At 35.5% G+C, this 23,324-nt stretch overlaps 1 protein-coding gene across 1 annotated transcript in view; it reads left to right on the top strand.

Annotated features, from left to right (window-relative positions):
* eys (eyes shut homolog) overlaps positions 1-23,324 on the top strand; it is a 303,309-nt gene that overhangs the window by 138,403 nt on the left and 141,582 nt on the right. Inside the window, exons 21-24 of the mRNA XM_073834888.1 lie at positions 2,760-2,856; positions 5,818-5,925; positions 10,642-10,787; positions 22,065-22,236. Of these exons, the coding sequence (XP_073690989.1) occupies positions 2,760-2,856; positions 5,818-5,925; positions 10,642-10,787; positions 22,065-22,236 (523 nt within the window). The remainder of the gene's footprint in view (positions 1-2,759; positions 2,857-5,817; positions 5,926-10,641; positions 10,788-22,064; positions 22,237-23,324) is intronic.

Consider the following 23,324-nt stretch of genomic DNA (forward strand, 5'->3'; position numbering starts at 1 on the left):
ATTTCAGTTTTCACATACGCTAGTCCATATCGCGATTTGAATTAAGTGACAGACTTAATTCAGACTGTGTGTGTGTGTGTATATATATATATACACACACACACACACACACACACAGTCAAGCCCAAAATTATTCATACCCCTGGCAAATTCTGACTTAGTTACTTTTATTCAACCAGCAAGTTTTTTTTTTTTTTTTTTTTTTTTTTTTACCGGAAATGACACAGGCTTCTCCCAAAAGATAAGATTATGTACAAGAGGCATCATTGTGGAAAAAATATTTCTCAGCTTTTATTTACATTTCAATGGCATGTCCAAAATTATTCATACCCTTTGCAAACTGTCACTGTCTATGGCAAAGTCCCTTTAAGGCGAGTCATGTCACTCGGCGGCCATCTTTGAAACGCCTCTCGGGCATACAAGTGCAGCTCCTATCTGTTTGAATGGGGAAACATCAAATTCTCCAAAACTGTTCACCAAGCTTACGATTAAATTTCATATTTTAAATCTTCAAAGAAATCCAACAAGAACTGCCTCATAAATATGGTTCCTTCAGATTCATTCAGAACGAGTCTGCTGCGTGGTTAGGAGGTTAGATCGTACATATGAACTGTATCATAGCCTATTGATCTATCCAGTGGGACATAAGCTAGCATACGTTTGCTACATGTCTCATAAAATATTCAAAAATGTCAATATCTGGGAGTAAAAGAAGAGCAGACATGTAGGTAAATTTGATGACACAAAAGAGAACTCAATTTGGTCGTTTTCTGAGCACAGACGCCAAAGCAGCTCCTCTCACACAGCACACGAGTACTATTTTGCGTCACAAAATAATGTTAAATTGTCTGTTTTGAAGAGTATTCATCTGTAAACACTAGGCTATGTCTTAAGTGAACGTAAACAGTTGAGAATACCGGACATGTATCAGTACATTGCATCTGTGCAATCAGTTTTAAAGGGACAGCAGCCTAATTTACTTGATACTATCTGTGGCATTGATGTTAATCAAGCAACAAAATCACTCACTGCTCTTGACTGAATCACTTTAGTACCCCTAATAAAGATTCATCTTCATCTAAATGTATTTATATAAATAAATATGTATGCTTGAAAGAATGAAGAATGTGGTAAACAAGTTGTTATAAAGAATGCATAATTAGCCTATATAACCATTGGTATTTAATTGAAAAGACCATGTTCTTGTTTTTTTATGAGAAGTGGTTTCATTTCATTTTGTTATGAAGGCATGTTGCGTGTCACAGCAGTTAAATCTGCGTCTATCATGATAAAACCTTAAAATCAAACCCATATAATGAGTTTTGAAATTTTAGAGTAATGCTTAATAAATGTAAAAAAAAAGAAACCCATTAGATTTTAGCAGTCTAAATCTACTGTAGATTTATTTAACTAAAATCGTAGGATATTTAGTCGACTAAAACTAGGCTAAAAAAGGGCATTTTAGTCAAAAGACTGACTAAGACTAAATCAAAATTAACACTGACCCAAAACAACATCAGATTTTTGCTTAAGTTTTAAAAGTAAACAGAGATCAAACAAATGAGACAGAAAATATTTTCTTTGTCATTTAAGAATTATCCAGAGTTACAAAAGTATGTGAATCTCTAGGATAAACTGTTAATTTGAAGGCAAAAATAGAGTCCATCAGTTTAGAGGTGTTTTCATTCAGTCGAATGAATATCAGGTGTCAGTGCATGCACTGTTTTATGTAAAGAACAGGGATCTATCAATGTTTGTGGAAGTGAATCATAGCACAAACAAAGGAGATCTCTGAGGACTTCAGAAAAAGAGTTGATGTAGCTCATCAAGCTGGAGAAGTTTTCTATTTCAAATATGTTCTTTTGAACTTTATATTCCTCAAAGAATCCTGGAAAAAATGTATTATAAGTTCCACGTAAATATTAAGCAGCTCAAGTGTTTTCAAAATTGATAATAACAAGAAATGCTTCTCGAGTTCCAAATCAGCGTATTAAAATGATTTCTGAAGGATCACGTTAATCTAAGTCTGGAGAGCTACTTTGAAAATTCAACTATGTTGAAATAGAAAACTTTTATATAAAATAAATAAATCTTTCTGATCGCAAACTTCGGAAAGTTACAGTATCCAATAACCTGTGTGTCCTACTAAAAGTGCGTAACTTGAAAAGAAAAGTATCAGAAAAAGAAGTTTTCAGTTTTCAGTTTAATGTTATAGTGTGAATACTTTCTTTCGATCAAAATAAGAAGAGAAGCGCATATTAAAGTAAAAATTCATTTTGATTTTGTTGACTCTAAAGCGTTTCTTTCAGGCACAAAATGACTTGCTGAGCAGGGGATGAGCTTACAGCAGCAGCGGCGCTCCGACAAAAAGCTGAATATTCACGTCTCCCAGGACCTTTTCCCCAACAAGAGCCCTGAGCTGATTACACCCCCTCCTCCCCTTCATCCTCGTAATGAACACGAGCAAAGAGGCCCCTGAACTTCAGCTCCTCCGTCTCCCCCCATCTTAACGAGATCCTCTCCACACTTCCACCATGAGCCCTCAGCCTAATCTGTGAAGGCACTGAGGTATTATTAGAGCCGCTAGAGTCCTCGGAGGAGGCGCTAGGAGCGTGAGGCCTGGCAGATGAGATGGGCTATAGGGAGGTGCACAGTTCCATTAAGATGGCATTCACCAAGGGCCTTTGTTATCATTGATCCTAACGCTTTCAGGGAGCAGTGAGACTTACTGATCCATGACCATCTCATCTGTCTTGCAGGGTTTGAGGGAACTCGCTGTGAAATTGATAGCGATGACTGTGTCTCAAGACCTTGTCAGAACCAAGGCCATTGTGTGGATGGGGTCAACAGATACAGGTCTTCTTCCCTTTTATTTCTAATTTTAGTTCTCTGTTGTGTTTGTTTGTTTGTCTTTCAGCAGATATGTTGCCCTCTGGCACGGTGTTGTGTTAAAGGGACAGCTCATCCAAAAATGAAAATCCTAGTCACCTCCAGATTTGTTCTAAACCTGTATGGAGTTATTAATTGCTTAGAATTTATTGCACAAAAGAAACCTTTATGTAACTATTTTTCTCCATTAAATGATGGTTCACAGTGATCACGTCTGTCAAGTTCTAAAAAGAACAAACAACACCATAAAAATCCAACAGAATGTGCAAACAGTCTAAACGGCATAGTGACAGAATTGTTATTCGTGGTGAACTATCCCTTTAAGACCTCACAAGACAATATCAACATTCAGTGAGAAACATTTGTCGAAAAGTCTGTCCTCAAAAATATATTTCTGCAAGAATTGCTCATAATTTGATCTTGCTCAAATCTGATCTTAAAAAAAAAAAACGTGCTTAGTACAAATAAAACTATTGCCATAATTCATTATATAGTCAATAATAGTGTTAATATTTATTACAAAATATGTATAAATATTTATTTAATTCATAAAATGTATATATACATTAATACTAAATAAAAAATGTAATCATTTTTAAGCAATAACAGTATTTTAAAAACTGGATTTTGTGCATGTGCTGCATGTGCCACATTTAGTTTGATTGAGGTCAAATTCTAATTTGACTTCTGCTTTTGCAGCTCAGTTGTTGTTCTACCTATAAGCAGCCTGTATACTTCCTCTGCAACACAGTTGGGGTTTGCTATTTGCCAGACATAATGCTCTCTGTATTTATCAGAAAGCTCCATGTTTGGCTTGTAGAAACCTTGTGGAAACCCAGGTGTTTTAGCAGAATAGAGATGACAGTCATTTATTTATTTATGGATGAACAGTCAGTGTATTCTTGTGCACCCATCATATTCGCTTGTGAACAAAGGTTTGGGGTGATGGATTTATAATAAAAAAATTACTACTTTTATTAAGCCAGGGTGCATTATATTGATCAAATGTGACAGTAAAACATTTACAAGGTTACAGAAGATTTCTATTTCAAATAAATGCTGTTCATTTGAACGTTCTATTCATCAAGGAATTCAACTGTATCCATTCTTGAGAACCAAATATTAGAATGATTTCTGAAGAATCATGTGACAATGGCTGCTAAAAATTGAGCTGTGTCAGCACAGGAATAAATTACATGTTAAAATATATTTAAATAGAAAATTGTTTTTGTAGTATTTTAATAAAAGTTGCAATATTTTTTCACAGTATTGTCATTTTTACTGTAGATTGGCAAGTACAGCCTTGATGAGCATAAAACAATTTTTTCCTAAATCTCTTAATATATTGGCAAAAATGTTACAATTTTCAAAACTGGAAACTGTAAAGGGTTTCCTTTATTAAAAAATATCTATGTATATATATTTAGTGCTGTCAAATCGATTAATCGTGATCAATTGCATCCAAAATAAAAGTTTGTGTTTATATAATATATGTTTGTGTGTTTGTGTGTGTGTGTGTGTGTGTGTGTGTGTGTGTGTGTGTGTGTGTGTGTGTGTGTGTGTACCTGGTATTCATCACATTGTGGGGACCAAATGTCCCCACAAAGATAGGAATACCAGTAGATTTTGACCTTGTGGGGACATTTCTCAGGTCCCCATGAGGAAACAGGCTTATAAATCATGCACAATGAGTTTTTTTGATGAAGTAAAAGTGTGCACAATCTCCTGTGAGGGCTAGGTTTAGGTGTAGGGTAGGTGTAGGGCCATAGAAAGTACGGTTTGTACAGTATGAAAACCATTACGCCTATGGAATGTCCCCATAAAACATGTAAACCCAACGTGTGTGTGTGTGTGTGTGTATGTACGTATATACTGTATATACATATACACACACACACACACACACACACACACACACACACACACACACGTATATATTTAAGAAATATGTGTATTATATATTTATATTTATGTTTGCATGCATGTGTCAATGTAAATACACACACAGTACACAAACATGTAAACACAAACTTTTATTTTGGATGCGATTAACCGTGATAAATCGATTTGACAGTACTGTTATTAATATATTAACAGCCATGTAAAGAAATGCTGTTTGTTTCAATGTTCTATTCATTAAGGTAACCTAAAAAGAATTATCACACTTTCCCCAAAGTTTTATCAATTGTATTTAGAGCTAATGATAATAAATTGTTTCTTAAGCTGTACCATCAAAAGAATATATTACATTTTAAAATATATTAAAATAGAATACTGTTATTTTAATATTTTAATGAAAATTGCAGTAATTTTTCACAGTATTGCCAATTTTACTGTAGATTAATAAGTACAGCCTTGATAAGCATAAAACACTTCTTTTCTAAATTTCTTAATGTATTGGCTAAAATTTTACATTTTCTAAACTTGAAATCGTAAAGGGTTTCCTGTATTGAAATTAACTATATTGTTGAATTTTATGTTCATTATTAGTATTAGTAATATTTAGTGCTGTCAGCTCGATTAATCACGATTAATCACATCATAAATGAAGGTTCAGGATAAAACGTAAACAGGATAAATATACACAGTGCATGAAAATATTATGTAAACACAAACTTTTATTTATGATGTGATTAATGAGTAATATATTGAATATATATTTATATTTATGTGTACATGCATGTGTGTAAATGTAAATGTAAATACACAGTATACAATGATGTATTATGTAAACAAACTTGTTTTGGATGCGATTAATCGATTTGACCGCACTGTTATTATTAGTTTAACAGCCATTTAAATAGTAATTTATTATTGTCATGTCTTGTAGGTCTTACGATATAAAATCACATTTTGATTCCAGATAAACAAGTGATTTTTTTTCTCCCACAACTGTAAACCGAACCTCCTCTTGTCATCTGTGTGCAGCTGTTTTTGCAAGCCAGGTTTCTCGGGCCAACACTGTGAGGAAGACATCAATGAGTGCGCATCCAACCCCTGCCAGAACCGAGGCATCTGCCAAGACCTTGTGAACAGGTAAGTACCATGGCAACACCGAATTGCACTTTTTCCACTCTGTACCACAACCCCCTATAAATTGATTATGATGTAGGAGCCCAAGTATCCTCTCTGAACTGTTTGTTTTTACTAGACGGTCTAGAAATTAGACGTTTGAGAGATGCTGGTATTATTGTCTAAAGGGCTTGGGCTTATAATAAAGGTCCTTTTTCATCCTTGCCATATATAAGCTGCTGGTCTAAACACAAGTGAGAATAGTTCAGCAGGTTCGCATCACGTCCCTATATTGGCTTTCCACTACTAGATCTTCTCCTCGTTGTGCTTTAATGGGCGCCCCAGGGCCGCTCTTGGTTCAGGCCGACATATGGGCAGAGGAATCCCGAGGCCAATTTGAGTCCTAAATGGTTTGTCTCCACTTTGTCTCCTATCATGTACGGGCTCCCCTGTGATCATCTGCTCCCAGCATTCCCGCAGAATTGCTTCCGTCTGAGGGATTTCACTTCAGGTGTTTCCGTTTGCTCACAACTTATTCGCTTCCACACAAGTGCACTTTTGACACGGCAGGGCTTGCTTTAGAGGAGATCGTTCTCAGCGGAGCTCTTTTACCTTGTCCTGTCAGAAGTCGGTGTGTTTGTATGTAGTTTACTGACAATAGTAGTTTGCAGATGTTTGCTTTGATACCCCTTGTAGGCTACAGTGTACAGGATGTTGTTCAGGGCCAAGCATGTCAAGGTTTAGCTAGTTTGCATGGTCCAGATTGCCCCTGCTGGTAGATATTGTAACTACTACGTCCAGCTGCAAAGAACATCTTTTTTTTTTCTTTGATGAACATTTAAATCATGTATTCTGACAGAATTGTTTTTTTTTTTTTTTTTTGCAAGCAACGTATACATTTCTAATATTTCATTATATTATAGTATGTTTTATTAATGCCAGATTTGCACCCAAGAGCTCATAAAATGTAATAAATAGTTATATTTTTGTATCATAACCTAATCTGAGTTCAGCCTGACATGGTGTCTAAAAAAACAATATCCATCTAGTGCATGTTTATATACAGTAACCCCTGAGTGTTTTTTTTTCAGGGAACTGGAGGGGATTCATATGGAAGTCTGTTTCCGCCACTGAAAAAATATGGTAGTTGCAACTTTTTGTCTCACAACTGACTTTTTTCTTGCATTTGCGAGTTTACATCTCAAAAATCAGAATTGCAAGTTTGTATTATGCAAATTTAAGAAAAATGATCCAACTTGCAATTCTGACCTTTTGTCTCAGAATTGTGAGATATAAACTCACAATCGTGAGTAATAAATTGATATAAACAGGCAGTCCTGACTTTTTTTCTCAGAATTGTGTGATATAATCTCGTAATTGTGAGTTATAAAGTTAGGATTGCGAGATATAAACTCGCAATTCTGAGACAAAAAGTCACAAATGCGTGATATAAACTTGCAATTCTGAGAAAATATTAGTCTTTTTCCCATTAGAACTGGACTTTATAACTCGCAATTCATAATTTATATCTCAGAATTCTGTCAGCAAAGATATAAACTTGCAATTGCGAGAGAAGAAAAGTCAGAATTATAAGATACAAACATGCAGTTCTGAGAAAAAGTCAGAATTTGTACGTTTTTATTTCAAAATTCTGACTTTTTTTCGCAATTGCGAGTTTGTCCTGCAATTCTAACTTAATATCTCACATTTCTAACATTCTCACAATTGCGAGTTAATGTCCCGTTATTCTGACTTTATATCTCGCAATTGTTTAAATCACACAATTCTGAGAAAAAAATTTAAATGCACGTTTGTATCATGCAATTCTGAGAAAAAAAGTCAGAATTGTGAAATGTAAACTCGCAATTGCAAAATAAAAAGTTGCAATTACCTTTTATTTTTTTTATTCAGGTTCGGAAATGGTCTTCCATAGATTCATGAGTTAATTTAATAATTAAAAATGTACAGTTTAAATAAATAGATAATAAATAATAAAAAAATATGGAAAACCTGATATAGACCAGCACAGACCGTATCTCATGTAAATGGCCCATACCAGTGTTTTGCTATGCTTACTTGGGTTACAGATTGCTGTCAGATCTGATGTACAGTCAAGCCCGAATTTATTCATACCCCTGGCAAATTCTGACTTAAATTTACTTTTATTCAACCAGCAAGTTTTTTTTTTTTTTTTTGACCAGAAATGACACAGGCTTCTCCCAAAAGATGATAAAATGATGTACAAGAGGCATCATTGTGGAAAAAAAAATATTATTCATCTTTTATTTACATTTTAACAAAAAGTGGCATGTCCAAATTTATTCATACCCTTCTCAAGAATCAATAGAAAAGCCTTTTTTTGGCTATTACACCAATCAAACGCTTCCTTTAATTGCTGACCAGGTTTTTGCATGTCTCCACTGGTATTTTTGCCCATTCATCTTTAGCGATGAGCTCCAACTCTTTCAGGTTGGAGGGTCTCCTTGCCATCACCCTGATCTTTAGCTCCCTCCACAGATTCTCAATTGGATTTAAGTCAGGACTCTGGTCGGGCCACTGCAAAACGTTAATGTTTTGTCTGCTAACCATTTCTTCACCACTTTTGCTGTGGGTTTGGGGTCGTTGTCGTGCTGAAATGTCCACTGGTGCCCAAGGCCAAGTTTCTCTGCAGACTGCCTGATGTTGTTGTTGAGAATTTTAATGTGTTGCTCCTTTTTCATTGTGCCGTTTACTGTGATTAGGTTCCCTGGTCGACTGGCTGAAAAACAACCCCAAAACATTAGGTTCCCACCACCATGTTTGACAGTGGGGATGGTGTTCTTAGGGTTGAAGGCTTCTCCTATTTTATGCCAAATGAAGGCTACATCATTGTGGCCAAACAATACAATTTTTGTTTCATCTGACCATAAAACAGAAGAGCAGAAGTCTTCCTTGTCCAGATGAGCATTTGCAAAGGCCAAGTGGGCTTTTGTGTGCCTTATTTGGAGAAGTGGTGTCCTCCTTGGTCTGTGTCTGTGGAACCCTCTGGTGTGCAGTGTCTGCCTTGAGATGTTGCCACCAGCAGAGCCCAGATTCATCAGGATGACCTTGGTGGTGATCCTTGCCTTACCTCTCTCACTATCCTCCTGGCCAGCGCAGGTGTCACTTTTGGCTTCCTACCACATCTTCTGAGATTTTTCACAGTGTGGAATGCCTTGTATTTTTTAATAATACTTTTCACTGTAGCCACTGGAACTTCAAAACATTTAGATATGGTCTTATAGCCCTTTCCTGACCTGTGAGCAGCCACAATGCGTAGCCACAGGTCTTAGCCATGACTGTCCACAAACCAACAGCAGAGAGCTTCTGTTTTTCACCTGTTGAGTTGATTAAAACAGCTGTTCCCAATGAATCAGGGTAATTAGGATGCTTTAGAACAGCTTGGACTATTTGGAATTGTATAGAACGTATAGAAAAATGTGACAGTTTGCAAAGGGTATAAATAATTTTGGACCTGCCACTTTTTGTTCAAATGTAAATAAAAGCTGAGAATATTTTTTTCCACAATGATGCCTTTTGTACATCGTCTTATTATTTTTTGGGAGAAGCCTGTGTCATTTCTGGTCAAAAAAAAAACTTGCTGGTTGAATAAAAGTAACTTTAAGTCAGAATTTGCCAGGGGTATGAATAATTTTGGGCTTGACTATAGGTGATGCTGCCCTAACTTTTGAAATAACACTGCATAAGTCTGCATTTCTTTGTGACTTAATTTTGTTTACTTAATCCAATTCAAGGGATCATCGGATGCCTATTTTCCACAAGTTGATATAACATACTTAGCTCTGTTCACAGCAAGCCATTTCAGTGCATGTCCCTTTAAACTCTAATGGTAAGATGGTAAAACAGTAAGACGGGGCAATCACAATCGTGGGAGCGGCCTTGGTCTGTGTGACGTCACACAGCCAAGAATCTGAAAATGCCCTGATTTGAGAAGGGGGTTATGATTTATAGGGATTTAAAAAAAACTGGGATTTTTATCATTGTAGGGTAGCCAAGACACATTTATGTTCAAACATGTAAAAGTGAATTTTATATCCGATGAACTCTTTAAAAAGTGAGGTGTTGTTTATATGTAAATGTGTATAATTAATTACAGAAGTAAATTTAAGGCTTTCAGTGCTAGAAAAGAGCCAGTGGATTTCAATAAATGTTATTTTTGACTGAAAGGGAAGAGATCTTCAAGTTATAGCATGTTTTTTATAGCACAATAAACACTTTTTTTTTTTCAAAAGATCAATGAAAAATCTTTTTAAAGACATAATGTGCTAATCCCAGCAGAACAAATTGTACAGAATTCAGAGAAAATATAAAAAAGAACACTAAAGTGAACAAAACAAGCGAGCCAAAAATCACAGCATGATACAAAATGGCCTATTAAAGTGTGAATATATTCTACAAGAGATCCCTTCCATCATAGAACCACTGAACTGGCCAAGTCCTCACCGATTAGACAGGTGACAGGATATTTGAAACAGAGTCAGCTTGTCAGTCATTTTGTCCGATGATAGTGCCAGCCAAAGTCATGATTAACAGACACACTTCAGATCTTTTTGCTGTCAATCAGACCTTTCCCTGTCTGTCAGCTTTCCTAAAAACACTTCATGCAGATATGGCACCATTTTGTTTGGCAGACATCTGTGTCACAGCCAGGGATTTTAAAAAGAAGATTTGTCTAATAATGCTATTTTTGTGCACTTCCAGTTTCCAGTGTAACTGTGTCTCCGGATATTTTGGAACGCTTTGCAACCTGGACGTAAACGAATGTGAAGCTTCCCCCTGCCTCCATGACTCTGTGTGCATCAACAAACCTGGGGGATTCATATGTGTCTGCCGTACCGGCTTCTCAGGTACGTCCCCCTCGGCCAGAGCCCGAGACACAAAATCAATGAGAGAAACCAGGGCTTATCGTGTCTACACGGGCTGCGTTCCCCAGCCTGACACATTCTCAGTGGAAAGAACACACAAATAGCTCATCAGCACATTTACCACTTTAATTAGATCCCACACTCCCACCAGTATCTACACACACACACACTCTCACATACACACACACTCACATACACGGATTCACCTTGAGTTAACTAAACACCTCCTCCTCATCCTCTGCATTTTAATCAAGTACTTCCTCATCTCCCCAGTCCTTTTTTTCTTTCACTATTTTTCTCTTTCCCCAGGGTGATCTCATTCTTATTCGTGGGCAGTCATTCATTTTTATGTTTGGATAGGCACTGAATTGTACAATGTCAACATATTTGAAAGCATCTCAAAAGTAAACACCTTATAAACATACAATCTTTAAAAAAATCTTCTAAAAACTGGCCTGAACTTAAAGGAGTAGTTCACCTTCAGAACTAAAATTTAAAGATAATTTACTTACCACCTTGTCATCCAAGATGTTCATGTCTTTCGTTCTTCAGTCATAAATTGTTTTTTGAGGAAAACATGTCAGGATTTCTCTCCATATAGTGGACTTCTATGGTGCCCCCAAGTTTGAACTTCCAAAATGCAGTTTAAATGCAGTTTCAAAGGTTCCCAGCCGAGGAATGAGGTCTTATCTGGCAATTATCTTATCTATACAATTTCTATACTTTAAACACTCGTCTTGTCTAGCTCTGTGTGAACTCTGTGTATTCCGGTTCATGACAGTTGTATGTCAAAAGACTTCCATCTCACTTTCTTCTCCAACTTCAAAATCGCCCAACATCGCTGTTTTACTTTTTTTTCGACCTTCTTTGCATGTTTACTTTGTAAACACTGGGTCTGTACTTCTGCAGCGATGTAGGACAATTTTGAAATTGAGATGGGAGTTTTTCGACATACTAGATAAGATGAGCGTTTGAGGTTAAAAAGTATATAAATTGTTTTTTTTTAAATAACTGATCGTTTTGCCAGATAAGACCCTTCTTCCTCTCCTGGGATCGTTTAGAGCCTTTTGGAGCTGCATTCAAAACTGCATTTTGGAAGTTCAAACTTGGGGGCACCATAGAAGTCCACTGTTTGGAGAGGAATCCATGAGAAATCTGAAATGTTTTCCTCAAAAAACATAATTTTTTTGCGACTGAAGAAAGAAAGACATGAACATCTTGGATGAAGAGGGAGTGAGTAAATTATCTGTAAATGTTTGTTCTGGAAGTGAACTACTCCTTTAACTTGACAGGTGAGTAAGTTTAGTACTGAGAAACAAACCTATATCCTGGCTGTTGTTTATTAGTAAATGATGGAAACTTAAAAAGGATAAAGATGTTTTTAAATGCCAAATTGACTTACGAATGAAATCCAGATGGGATTTTTTTTTTTAAACAAAGTAAAGTTTGCACACTCTATATACTGTAAACCTTAAGGAGTTATTTCTTCCTGGTCTAGCGCTTAAATTTTTATTTGTTTGTGTAGCCTAATGTGTTTCTAAGTGATTTAAAATATAATTTTGGCTTTAATAATGTTACTTTTTTCCTGATTAGAATCATTTGAGTTAGATGTTAGCCCATTTATTTTTTATAGGTAATTTGCTTTTTAGTAAATGTGCTAATTTGATTAGCATACACTACCATTCAAATGTTTGAGGTCAGAAAGCGTTTCTAATTAAGAAATTAACACTTGTATTCAGGAAGGATGCATTAAGGGACCAAATCAGCATATTAGAATAATTTTTGAAGGGTTTCTGAAGGAAAGTGGCACTGAAAACTGGAGTAATGATGCTGAAAATTCAGCTTAACCATCACAGGAATAAGTCATATTTTAAAATGTGTTCAAATAGAAAAGTTATTTTAATTTATAGTGATATTCAAAATAAGTTTTTACTGTGCTTTTAATCAAATAAATGCAGCTTTAAATGTTAAAATGCTATTACAAAAGTATTATATGTATCTTTAATTTTTTTGTAAATAAATATGGCAATACAGTGTGGTATACGGTAAAAGGTTAACATTGTACATATCTGTTGTATCTAGGTACATGTGTGCTAGAGCCTCAGTTTATGTACAAACACCTAAAAATACTAAGCCCATTGCGCTGCTAGCCCACTTATCAATGCTGTTTTAAAAAAAGAAAGTGTAATCTCAATCGCCATCAGCCGGCTTGAAGATTAATTTCATTTGTCTTTTGTACTGTATCATCAATTTATCCTCATCCTGCTGAGGGGAAAGAAGGAAATCTCAGAGGCACGGAAACTCCTGGGAGAGCTCAGCCTGACACACAGGCCCTAATTCCCACAGAAACCTCTTTTATTATCAGGCCCCACTCTGCCTTGCACCAGTCATTACTTTCCTCTCAGCTCTGAGCTCATCTGAGGAATCGGACGCGTCCCCCGAGAGCTCAGGCTGGAGGATATATTCTGGATTGGTTCAACCAACTGGGGCTCAGAGGAAATATTTGCCCTAATAAGACATGTAACGGCATCACAACTTCTCAAGAAAGGCGGAATCAAAGATACAAAAGGCAATATGCGGCAGCCTGCCATCCGACGTGTCTCTGTGGCTGATCTGCGGCAAAATGATTTTTAAATTGAAATGGTGTGTTGCTCGGGCACGCCATATTATGTGCCTCGTTCGGTGAAATTACGTTATTTGTGATTTCGCTTGGATCTAGTAAGTGTCTCCTTCATTGTGATCGGTGGTTTTGCATGAAAAAAGGCAGAGAAAGTAGATACAATGTCTGTCTGTATGTTATATTATTTGACGATGTAGCATCTAAATTTAGGAAACCTACATGATAGTGGTTCATTCATACCACTTTAATCATATAAATAACCAAGATTACATGTTGATTACAAAATTGAATCATGAGCAAATTCTATTCACTATGTTGTTGTTTTTTTGTTTTCTGTTTTTTTGCTAGGGCTGGGTTAAAAAAACATTGTAATGCACCTCTTATCCAATACATCGCAGTAAGCTTTATGCTTTGTTACTTTTTATATAAAACAGTCTGAGATTTCAAATTCTGTCCATTTTATTACTGTTTTCTAACAGTAAATGCTGTTTTGGTGCTGTTTAATGTGGAGTGACAGATCTCTCTAGCACTTCAGTTCAACAGAAGCAGTGAATGTGAACTGATCTACTTTAACCAGTTTTAGCACAAAATAAACATGAATGAATATCCGAAGGTATGTTAAAAGAAAAACTACAACTTACCGAAATCCATATTCTGTCTCATGTCAGGAAGATGTCAATATAACAGATTATAAACAATGTAACATCACATTTACCTCATAAAAACATATACGGTGACCGTAAACTGATTAGTCAGCTAGAAAAGTCAAAGAGAAAAGTTTATGCACCATATAACATATTCTTTATAATTTACCGTTCTTCAGTGTTTTTTCAGTTAATTTGTTTAAATAAATCAGTCAAGTTTTTATGACAGCCACTATTTAAAGTCCCCCTGAAATCAAAATTAAAGTTTTTTGGCTTTTAGTATGAATATATTATCCTTAAGATTATCTATAAGCTAGTGTGCTTCAAAACAACGACAAAATTTGCATTTACAAGATATGGGCATTCAAAACTTACAGTCTCGTCACTTCCGCCAATATGAATCAACGATTTTGATGATATCACCGTGCACTTCAGTTTCTTATCAAACGTTCTGTCCAATCAAATGCTCTCTAGAGTCCGTATTGTCCCACCCCCTACACAGAGACGCAATACACGGAGCAGATCATATGCGCTCATATGTGCAATCAGCATGTATTAAACTACACAGCCTCAGCATGATTATGAGTTTCGTAATGAATCTGTGGGGTAATTTATTAGTCTGTGGCTGTCATAAGCTACAAATGCGGCTTTACCGAGCTTAACGGCTCTGGCCCGAAGAGATATAAATGAAACGCTATTGGCTATTCAAAATAAGTGGGCGGGGCTGGGCGATATGTTTTTGTTTCACTTAAAAGCACGTCACCACATAGAATAACGCTGTGTGTTTCAAGGCACTTCAGTGGACCTTTAAGTGTTTATATTTCAAAAAATAAATTGGAGTATAAACATAAGTATGTAATTGTAACTTTATTATTATACAAGTTTCACTGAATGTAATTTAAGCGTTTGTATACAAATTAGTTAATTGTTTGAACCTTAAATATTTTATAACGTGGCACCAACTGATTTGTATTTATATTTTATAGCATTAGTTGAGAGATTTTTTGTTCTTTGAGAAATTTTGTCATGTACTGTACCTGATATATATATCCAAATTAATCGATATTAAATCTATTTGGATCAAATCACAAGTTTGTAAATTGGAGTCGAATCAAATCGTGAAATTTGTTTCAAAACCCAGCCCTATTTTTTGCAGTGTTGAGCTGTTATCCAATCACATACGTATCTTTTAAGCACCTAAATTAAATTGCAGATCAGAGACCTTTAAATAAGTCTGTTTGGCCTATTAGTAACAACATTCTGTCTTAATGAACTGTTTTAATAGATTTTCCGCTTAGTTTTGTTTTTTCACACTGCTAAGATGTATTGCATTTTAGGTGTATAGCGTATATAAAGATTGACATGCAGTTGCTCCATATAGAGGACTGTGAGTGCCATATTAATGCCAATAATTAATTTATTGTCAATACATAACTTTTAAAATATATATATTTTTAAAATTGTTTATTTATTTATTTTTAAAGTTGTTATTAATGTCTGTTGTTGTTTTTACATGAATGTAATATACAGTTGAGGTCAAAAGTTTACTTTTAGTTTAAGTTCACTTTCAGAATCTGCAAAGTGTTAATTATTTGACCAAAATAAGAGGCATCATACAAAATGTATGTTATTGTTTATTTAGTACTGACTTGAATAAGATATTTCTCATAAAAGATGCTTACATATAGTCTGCTAGAGAAAATATTAGTTGAATTTGTAAACAAAAAAAAATGACCCTGTTCAAAAGTTTACACCCCCTTTATTCTTAACACTGTGTTGTTACCTGAATGATCCAAAGATTTGTGTTTTGTTGTTGTTTAGTAATAGTTCTTCAGAAAAATCCTTCAGGTCCCACAAATTCTTTAGTTTTCCAGCATTTTTGTATATTTTAACCCTTTCCAGCAATGACTGTATGATTTTGAGATCCATCTTTTCACACTGAGGGACTCGCACAGAAGATTCAAATGCTCACTGATGCTCTAGAAGGGAAAAATTATGCATTAAGAGCCGGGGGTGAAAACCTTTGAACAGAATAGAGATGTTTATATTTTTCTTATTTTGCCTAAATATCATATTTTTTTTCATTTAGTACTGCCCTTCAGAGGCTACAGAAGATAGTTACATGTTTCTCAGAAGACAAAATAAGTTAAATGTACCCTGATCTTCAGATTCAAAAAGTTTTCACCCCTCGGCTCCTAATGCATGGCTTTCCATCTGGAGCATTAGTGAGCATTTGAACCTTCTGTAATAGTTGCATATGAGGAAAGGGTTTAAATATACAAAAATGCGGTAAAACCAAAGAAAAGGATTTTTTTTGAAGAACAGCTGTATATATGTAAAAACAAATAAATAAAGTTACGTTATGTATTATTTTATTTTTAATGTTTTAATAGTGCATTGTTTATTTGGAACATTTTATGATTTATTTATTTTACACATTAAATAAAAGGTGTATTTTTTTTAAAAGGTAAAACATGTATTTTAAGAAATTCTATTCTATTGATATTACTAAAAAATAATTGTTAATTGTCAATTGATAATTGTTCCAGCCATTCTTGCTCTCTAAAGCTGCAAAGCACTTGTGTTTGCTAGAAATTTCCAATTCTTTCTCTCCTAGTTTATCTTCTCTAGTGTTTATTTCTTATTTCCAGACTTTTCTCAAATGGCTTTCTTTGCGTTCTCTCTCTCTTTTTTTTTTTTTTTGGTCTCTTGGATAGAAAATCTGATAACTCGCTGTGGGTTTGAGAAGTTCCTGCAGAGAGGAGTAATTGAGGAGTGGAGGAGAAGATTATATGGTCTTTTCTCTCCTCTCAGATGAGTACAGTGAGCACCCTTAAGAAAGCCAACATTAGGATTAACCCAACAGCTTTATAATCTCTCCCCTGCTTGGCTTCTCATATTCTACAAAGTCTGATAGGACAGCGCATTATTTGTCAAATCAGACAAGGAAATGCCGATTAAGAGGGTTTTGTATAATCTCATTAGGAGCGCTGACAGTGTAAATGTATTGTCTATGAAGTGAGGCTAGCGTGCATTTTCTTTACAATCTACAGTCTTGATGGTGTCGTACGAAGCGGCAAGATACAGAGTACTTGATTGATGGCTGACTACCAACAGCATGTCGTGACTGAATATCAAAAACTCCGGTTCGTGATTTGGGGTTAATAAGATTTTTACAGTTAATTCATACCCAGATGATACACTGACACTTCGTTGTGTTTGCGGATGACTATCCGCAGGGAAATAAATTCATTACGGCTTAACCAGGAGGTCAATATGAAGGGAATTAACAACGGTCCATGAATGAGCAATTGGGAAAAACACTTTAATTAGAAGACATTAATGATCTGCCTCATTGTTATGTTTTAGTTCCTTTTATTTATCCACGTTGCCTTCGAGACACACCAAAACACTTCAGCGTGAAGAGCAGCGCTAAGTAAGAAAGGTTGAAAACTTCTTTAGTGAGGTACACCACGGGTAGATGTTTGTTTTCTCACTGGCTATGTATTGAGCAGTGAGTAATTGAAATAAAGCTTTCATTTATTATCAGTGCATGACCTGAACTGTGACTGATGGTGTCGCTTTCGCCCGAAGTGACTGAATTATTTGTGTCGTCAGGCGTGAATTAAGTTTACATTCCTGTAATATCAGCATATGATTCATAATGTTTAAAAGATCACTTTTGCTCTTTATTTAGATGTCTCGGGGCTTTTGGAAACGGTTCCATTTGTTTGTGTAGTTACAGGGTGGAAGAATAATGTCTGTCTGCTCTTTAGTATCGCAGCTCTTTGGCTCTCGTTTTTATCTCTGTCATTTGTCAACCTGTCCCTGGGTGTCTACGGAGTCTTACTCTCTTCTGGATTTTACAGGCTCTTCTCATCTTATTGAATTTACAGCTTTTTTCCAGGTAAATTATGACCTATTAGGGTGTTTGTTACTGAACCTTTTTGTAGTGGATTTTACGTCATTCAACCTGGTCATAAATCCAGGTTAGGGAATAATGCACTCTTTACCCAGTGACATACAAAAGCGTGGCTACACATTTATAAAATGCACAAATTATGAAAAGAGAAAAAAATTTCACAACTGGGCTCCAAATATTTCAATTTTTCCAGGGATGTAAAAAAACCCTCTCCTGCAAGCAGTGTTCATTTTGACAGCAAATTTTGATTTAGTCAACTAAAATCTAATGGGTTTAGTTACAGTGTAATGCATTTATTAAGCATTGCTCTAAAATTTCCAAACTCATTATATAGGTTAGATATTAAGGTTTTATCATGATAGACACCGATTTAACTGCGGTGGCACACAACATGCCTTTAAATTAAAATGAAATGAAACCACTTCTCATAATGTACAAGAACATGGTCTTTGTTTTATTAAAATACCAATGGTTATACAGGCTTATTATGCGTTCTTTATAACAACTTGTTTAGCATATTCTTTATTCTTTCAAGCAAACACATCAAAAGTTGTGCTCATAAATGTACATACCCCTTGTAGAATATGCTAAATGTTAATATTTTTAAGAAAATAAGAGGGATAATGAAAACTGTATGCTACTTTTTATTTAGCACTGTCCTGAATAAACTATTTCACATAACATATACTCTATAAGTCAAAATAATAACTGAATTTATATAAATTATCCTGTTCAAAAGTTTACATACCCTTGAATTTTAATGCTGTGTGTCGTTTCCTGGATGATCCATGACTGTTTTTCTTTTGTGATGTTGTTCATGAGTCCCTTGTTTGTCCTGAACAGTTTCTCTGCCTGCTGTTCTTCAGAAAAATCCTACAGCTCCTGCACATTTTTTCTTTTTCCAGCATCTTCTGCATATTTGAACACTTACCAAAAGTGACTATGATTTTGAGATCCATCTTTTCACACTGTGAACAATTGAAGAGCTCATACATAACTATTACAAAAGGTCAAAACATTGAATAATACTTAAGAAGGCAACACAATGCATTAAGAGCCAAGGGGTGTAAACTTTTAAACAGAATGATGATGGTGTGTAAATTTGCCGTATTTTGTTTACAGATTTAGTATTGCACTTCAGAAACTCCATAAATATTTACATGTCTCCCAGAAGACAATATAAGTACAATTTACCCTGATTATCTAATTCAAAAAGTTTACACTCCTAATGCATTGTGTTGTTTTATTTAGCATCAATGAATGTTTTCATCTTTTGTAATAGTTATTAGTCCTCAATTGTCCTCAGTGTGAAAAGATGGATCTCAAAATCATACATTCACTTTTGGAATAGGGTTCAAATAAGCACATGCTGATGGAAAACCAAAGAATGTGCAAGAGGATGAAGGATTTTTTTCAGAAGAACAGCAGGCAGCTGAACTGCTTAGGGGACCTAAGCAGTTCTTTGGGGACCTAAGCAGACCTTTCTTTTTCAGGACCTCTGCAATTCGACTGGGCATGCTCTCAATCAACTTCTGGGCCAAATCCTGACTGATAGCAACCCATTCTTTCATAATCACTTCCTGGAGTTTGTCAGAATTAGTGGGTTTTTGTTTGTCCACCCACCTCTTGAGGATTGATCACAAGTTCTCAATGGGATTAAGATCTGGGGAGTTTCCAGGCCATGGACCCAAAATTTCAACATTTTGGTCCCCGAGCCACTTAGTTATCACTTTTGCCTTATGGCACGGTGCTCCATCGTGCTGGAAAATGTATTGTTCTTCACCAAACTGTTGTTGGATTGTTGAAAGAAGTTGCTGTTTGAGGGTGTTTTGGTACCATTATTTATTCATGGCTGTGTTTTTGGGCAAAATTGTGAGTGAGCCCACTCCCTTGGATGAGAAGCAACCCCACACATGAATGGTTTCAGGATGCTTTACTGTTGGCATGACACAGGACTGATGGTAGCGCTCACCTTTTCTTCTCCAGACAAGCCTTTTTCCAGATGCCCCAAACAATCGGAAAGAGGCTTCATTGGAGAATATGACTTTGCCCCAGTCCTCAGCAGTCCATTCGCCATACTTTTTGCAGAAGATCAATCTGTCCCTGATGTTTTTTTTTTTTGGAGAGAAGTGGCTTCTTTGCTGCCCTTCTTGACACCAGGCCATCTTCCAAAAGTCTTGGCCTCACTGTGCGTGCAGATGCGCTCACACCTGCCTGCTGCCATTCCTGAGCAAGCTCTGCACTGGTGGCACTCCGATCCCGCAGCTGAATCCTCTTTAAGAGACGATCCTGGCGCTTGCTGGACTTTCTTGGACTCCCTGAAGCCTTCTTAACAAGAATTGAACCTCTTTCCTTGAAGTTCTTGATTATCCTATAAATTGTTGATTTAGGTGCAATCTTAGTAGCCACAATATCCTTGCCTGTGAAGCCATTGTTATTCAACGCAATGATGGCTGCACGCATTTCTTTGCAGGTCACCATGGTTAACAATGGAAGAACAATGATTTCAAGCATCACCCTCCTTTTAACATGTCAAGTCTGCCATCTTTAACCAATCAGCCTGACATAATGATCTCCAGCCTTGTGCTCATCAACATTCTCACCTGAGTTAACAAGACGATTACTGAAATGATCTCAGCAGGTCCTTTAATGACAGCAATGAAATGCAGTGGAAAGTTTTTTTGGGGGATCAAGTTAATTTTCATGGCAAAGAAGGACTATGCGATTCATCTGATCACTCTTCATAACATTCTGGAGTATATGCAAATTGCTATTATAAAAACTTAAGCAGCAACTTTTCCAATTTCCAATATTTATGTAATTCTCAAAACTTTTGGCCACGGCTGTATATTTTTTTATAATTTTAGAATAATCTTTATTAGGGCTACTAAAGTAATTGATTAACATCAGTAACTCGGACAATAGCAGCTAAATTAGGCTGCAGTCCCTTTAAAACTAAATGCAGTGATACAATGTACTGACGCTGATATTAATATTCTCCCAATTGTTTACGTTCACTTAAGACGTAATCAAGTGTTTATGTGAATACTCATCAAAACGGACAATTCAAAATTTTGTGTGTATTTGTGTGACGCCAAAGGGTACTTATGCACTGTGTGTGTATGGTTCACTGTCTGTGCTCAGACAACTGGACCGAATTGAGTTCTCTTTTGTGTTGTCAAATTTATCCATATGTCTGCTTTTTCCCTTACTCCTAGATATTGACATTTTTGAATGTTTTATGAGACATGCAGCAAGTGTATTTTAGCTTATGTCCTGCTGGATAGATCAGTAGGCTTATGATACAGTTCATATGTATGCATCTAACCTCTTAACCATGCAATGAATTCATTCTAAATGAATCTCTTCTTTTCATCTCATTTTTATTAGTTGATGAAAATGTTGATAGATTTTCAGCATTCAAAATGTTTGCTATGGTCTTGTTTTTATTTGTCAAAAAATTGTTTTTGAAGAAAACTGACAAATTATTTTTCAACGAAATTAACACTGCCTGCAAGTTAAAGTATGGCCACTATGAAATGACCACTATTGGCACTAAACATTCTCACTGAACACTTCCATTTGTACTACTATTTGAGACAAATTAAAAATAGAGAAAAAATTAATCAATAAAAATAATAAATCATTTAATTTGGAGTGTTTTGCGCACAAAACTATTGTAAGACTTGGGAAATTGTGCATAAATTGTTTAAAATAAGTCTTACCATGAGGTTAAATTTTGAATTTCAAATCAAATTTTAATGCTTTTAGAATTAGAAATCATTTCTGATAGATGATTTAAAGCTTGACAGAACATTCTTTAAAGATTTGCTTTTTAACCTTGTTAAAGATTTTATTAACAGTTTTAAGCCTCATCTATATTGACAAAATCAAACTTGCTTTTCATCAGTTTTTTCTCAGCATTTTGGTTTGGGCTTTGCAAAAATTTACCTTTATGCATTTTTTCACCTTGATATCCGTAATGTCGTTAAATAAATCAATCACCTTGATTTCCAAGAATTTCTAAACACCAAATGTAATGCATTTATGCCATTATTTTGTTCTTCCTAAAGGTAAATGGTGCGAGCTGAACGTTGATGAGTGCAAATCTAATCCATGCCGAAACAAAGGGAGGTGCATCGACGGTCTTAATGGTTACCAGTGTGTGTGCTCCAGAGGTTTCATGGGCTATCACTGCGAGAGAAACATTGATGAGTGCTCATCCAACCCCTGTGTTCATGGGAGGTACATTAACCTTGCTGAGCTGTAACGATGTGTATTTCAAGCTCTGTGATTGAGAGCTTTGTAAATGGCCAACACATTCATTCTGGAAGAGACGGTACCTGTGAGTCTTTTAAAAATGAAATGTGCTCACAATCCTTCTTGCCAACTCGCTCTCAATTAGCTGTTTGGCAGTCTGATACTCAGTAAACACAACATAATTAGTCATTACCAGCTGTTTCTTGCACTTTGAGCATCTAACCAAGTTACAGTAATAATTTGATTTTACATAAAGTGCTAATGCCTTAAATAGTCACAGTTTGGGTTTTTCTAGAACAGATTTTTCCCTCGGGAGTCATACTTGGGAAACATCTCAGCTCTGTCATTTTGAAGTGTTTATATGTTGTTGGTAATAAGGGATATAGCAGGACTCAACAACAAGGATACTTTTTTCTACACATTTGATCAAAAATACAGTAATAACAGAAGTATTGTGAAATATTATTTACACTTTTTTTCAATTTGATTATATTTAAAAATGTAATGTATTTCTACGCAAAGCTGGATTTTCAAATCATTCTGCACTGAGCTGATGCTCAAAAAACATTTCTTCAAGCATCAAATCATTGCAATCACTCCAAATGGTTCCAAACTTTTGGCCACCAGTGAATATATCAAATTGCAAAAGTTTACATACATCTTGCACAATCTGCAATATGTTACCAATTACAAAATGCACAATATTTTTTATTTAGTACTGACCCAAATAGTTAAACTGCCTGCTGTTCTTCAGAAAAATTCCTTCAGGTCCCACAAATTCTCTGGTTTTCCAGCATTTTTGTGCATTTGAACCCTTTCAAACAATGACTGTATGAATTTGAGATCCATCTTTTCACACTGAGAACAACTGAGGGACTCATATGCAACTATTGCTGAAGGTTCAAACACTCATTGATGCTTCAAAAGGAAAAACAATCCATTAAGCAGGGGAGTGAAATTTTTGAGAATTTATTTTGTCTTCTGGGGAACATGTAAGTTTCTTCTGTAGCTTCTGAAGGGCAGTAATAAATGGAAAAAAATATGATATTTGGGCAAAAAAAAAAAAATATATA

This window comes from Garra rufa, chromosome 2, assembly GCF_049309525.1.
Source record: "Garra rufa chromosome 2, GarRuf1.0, whole genome shotgun sequence".
Lineage (NCBI taxonomy): Eukaryota > Metazoa > Chordata > Actinopteri > Cypriniformes > Cyprinidae > Garra > Garra rufa.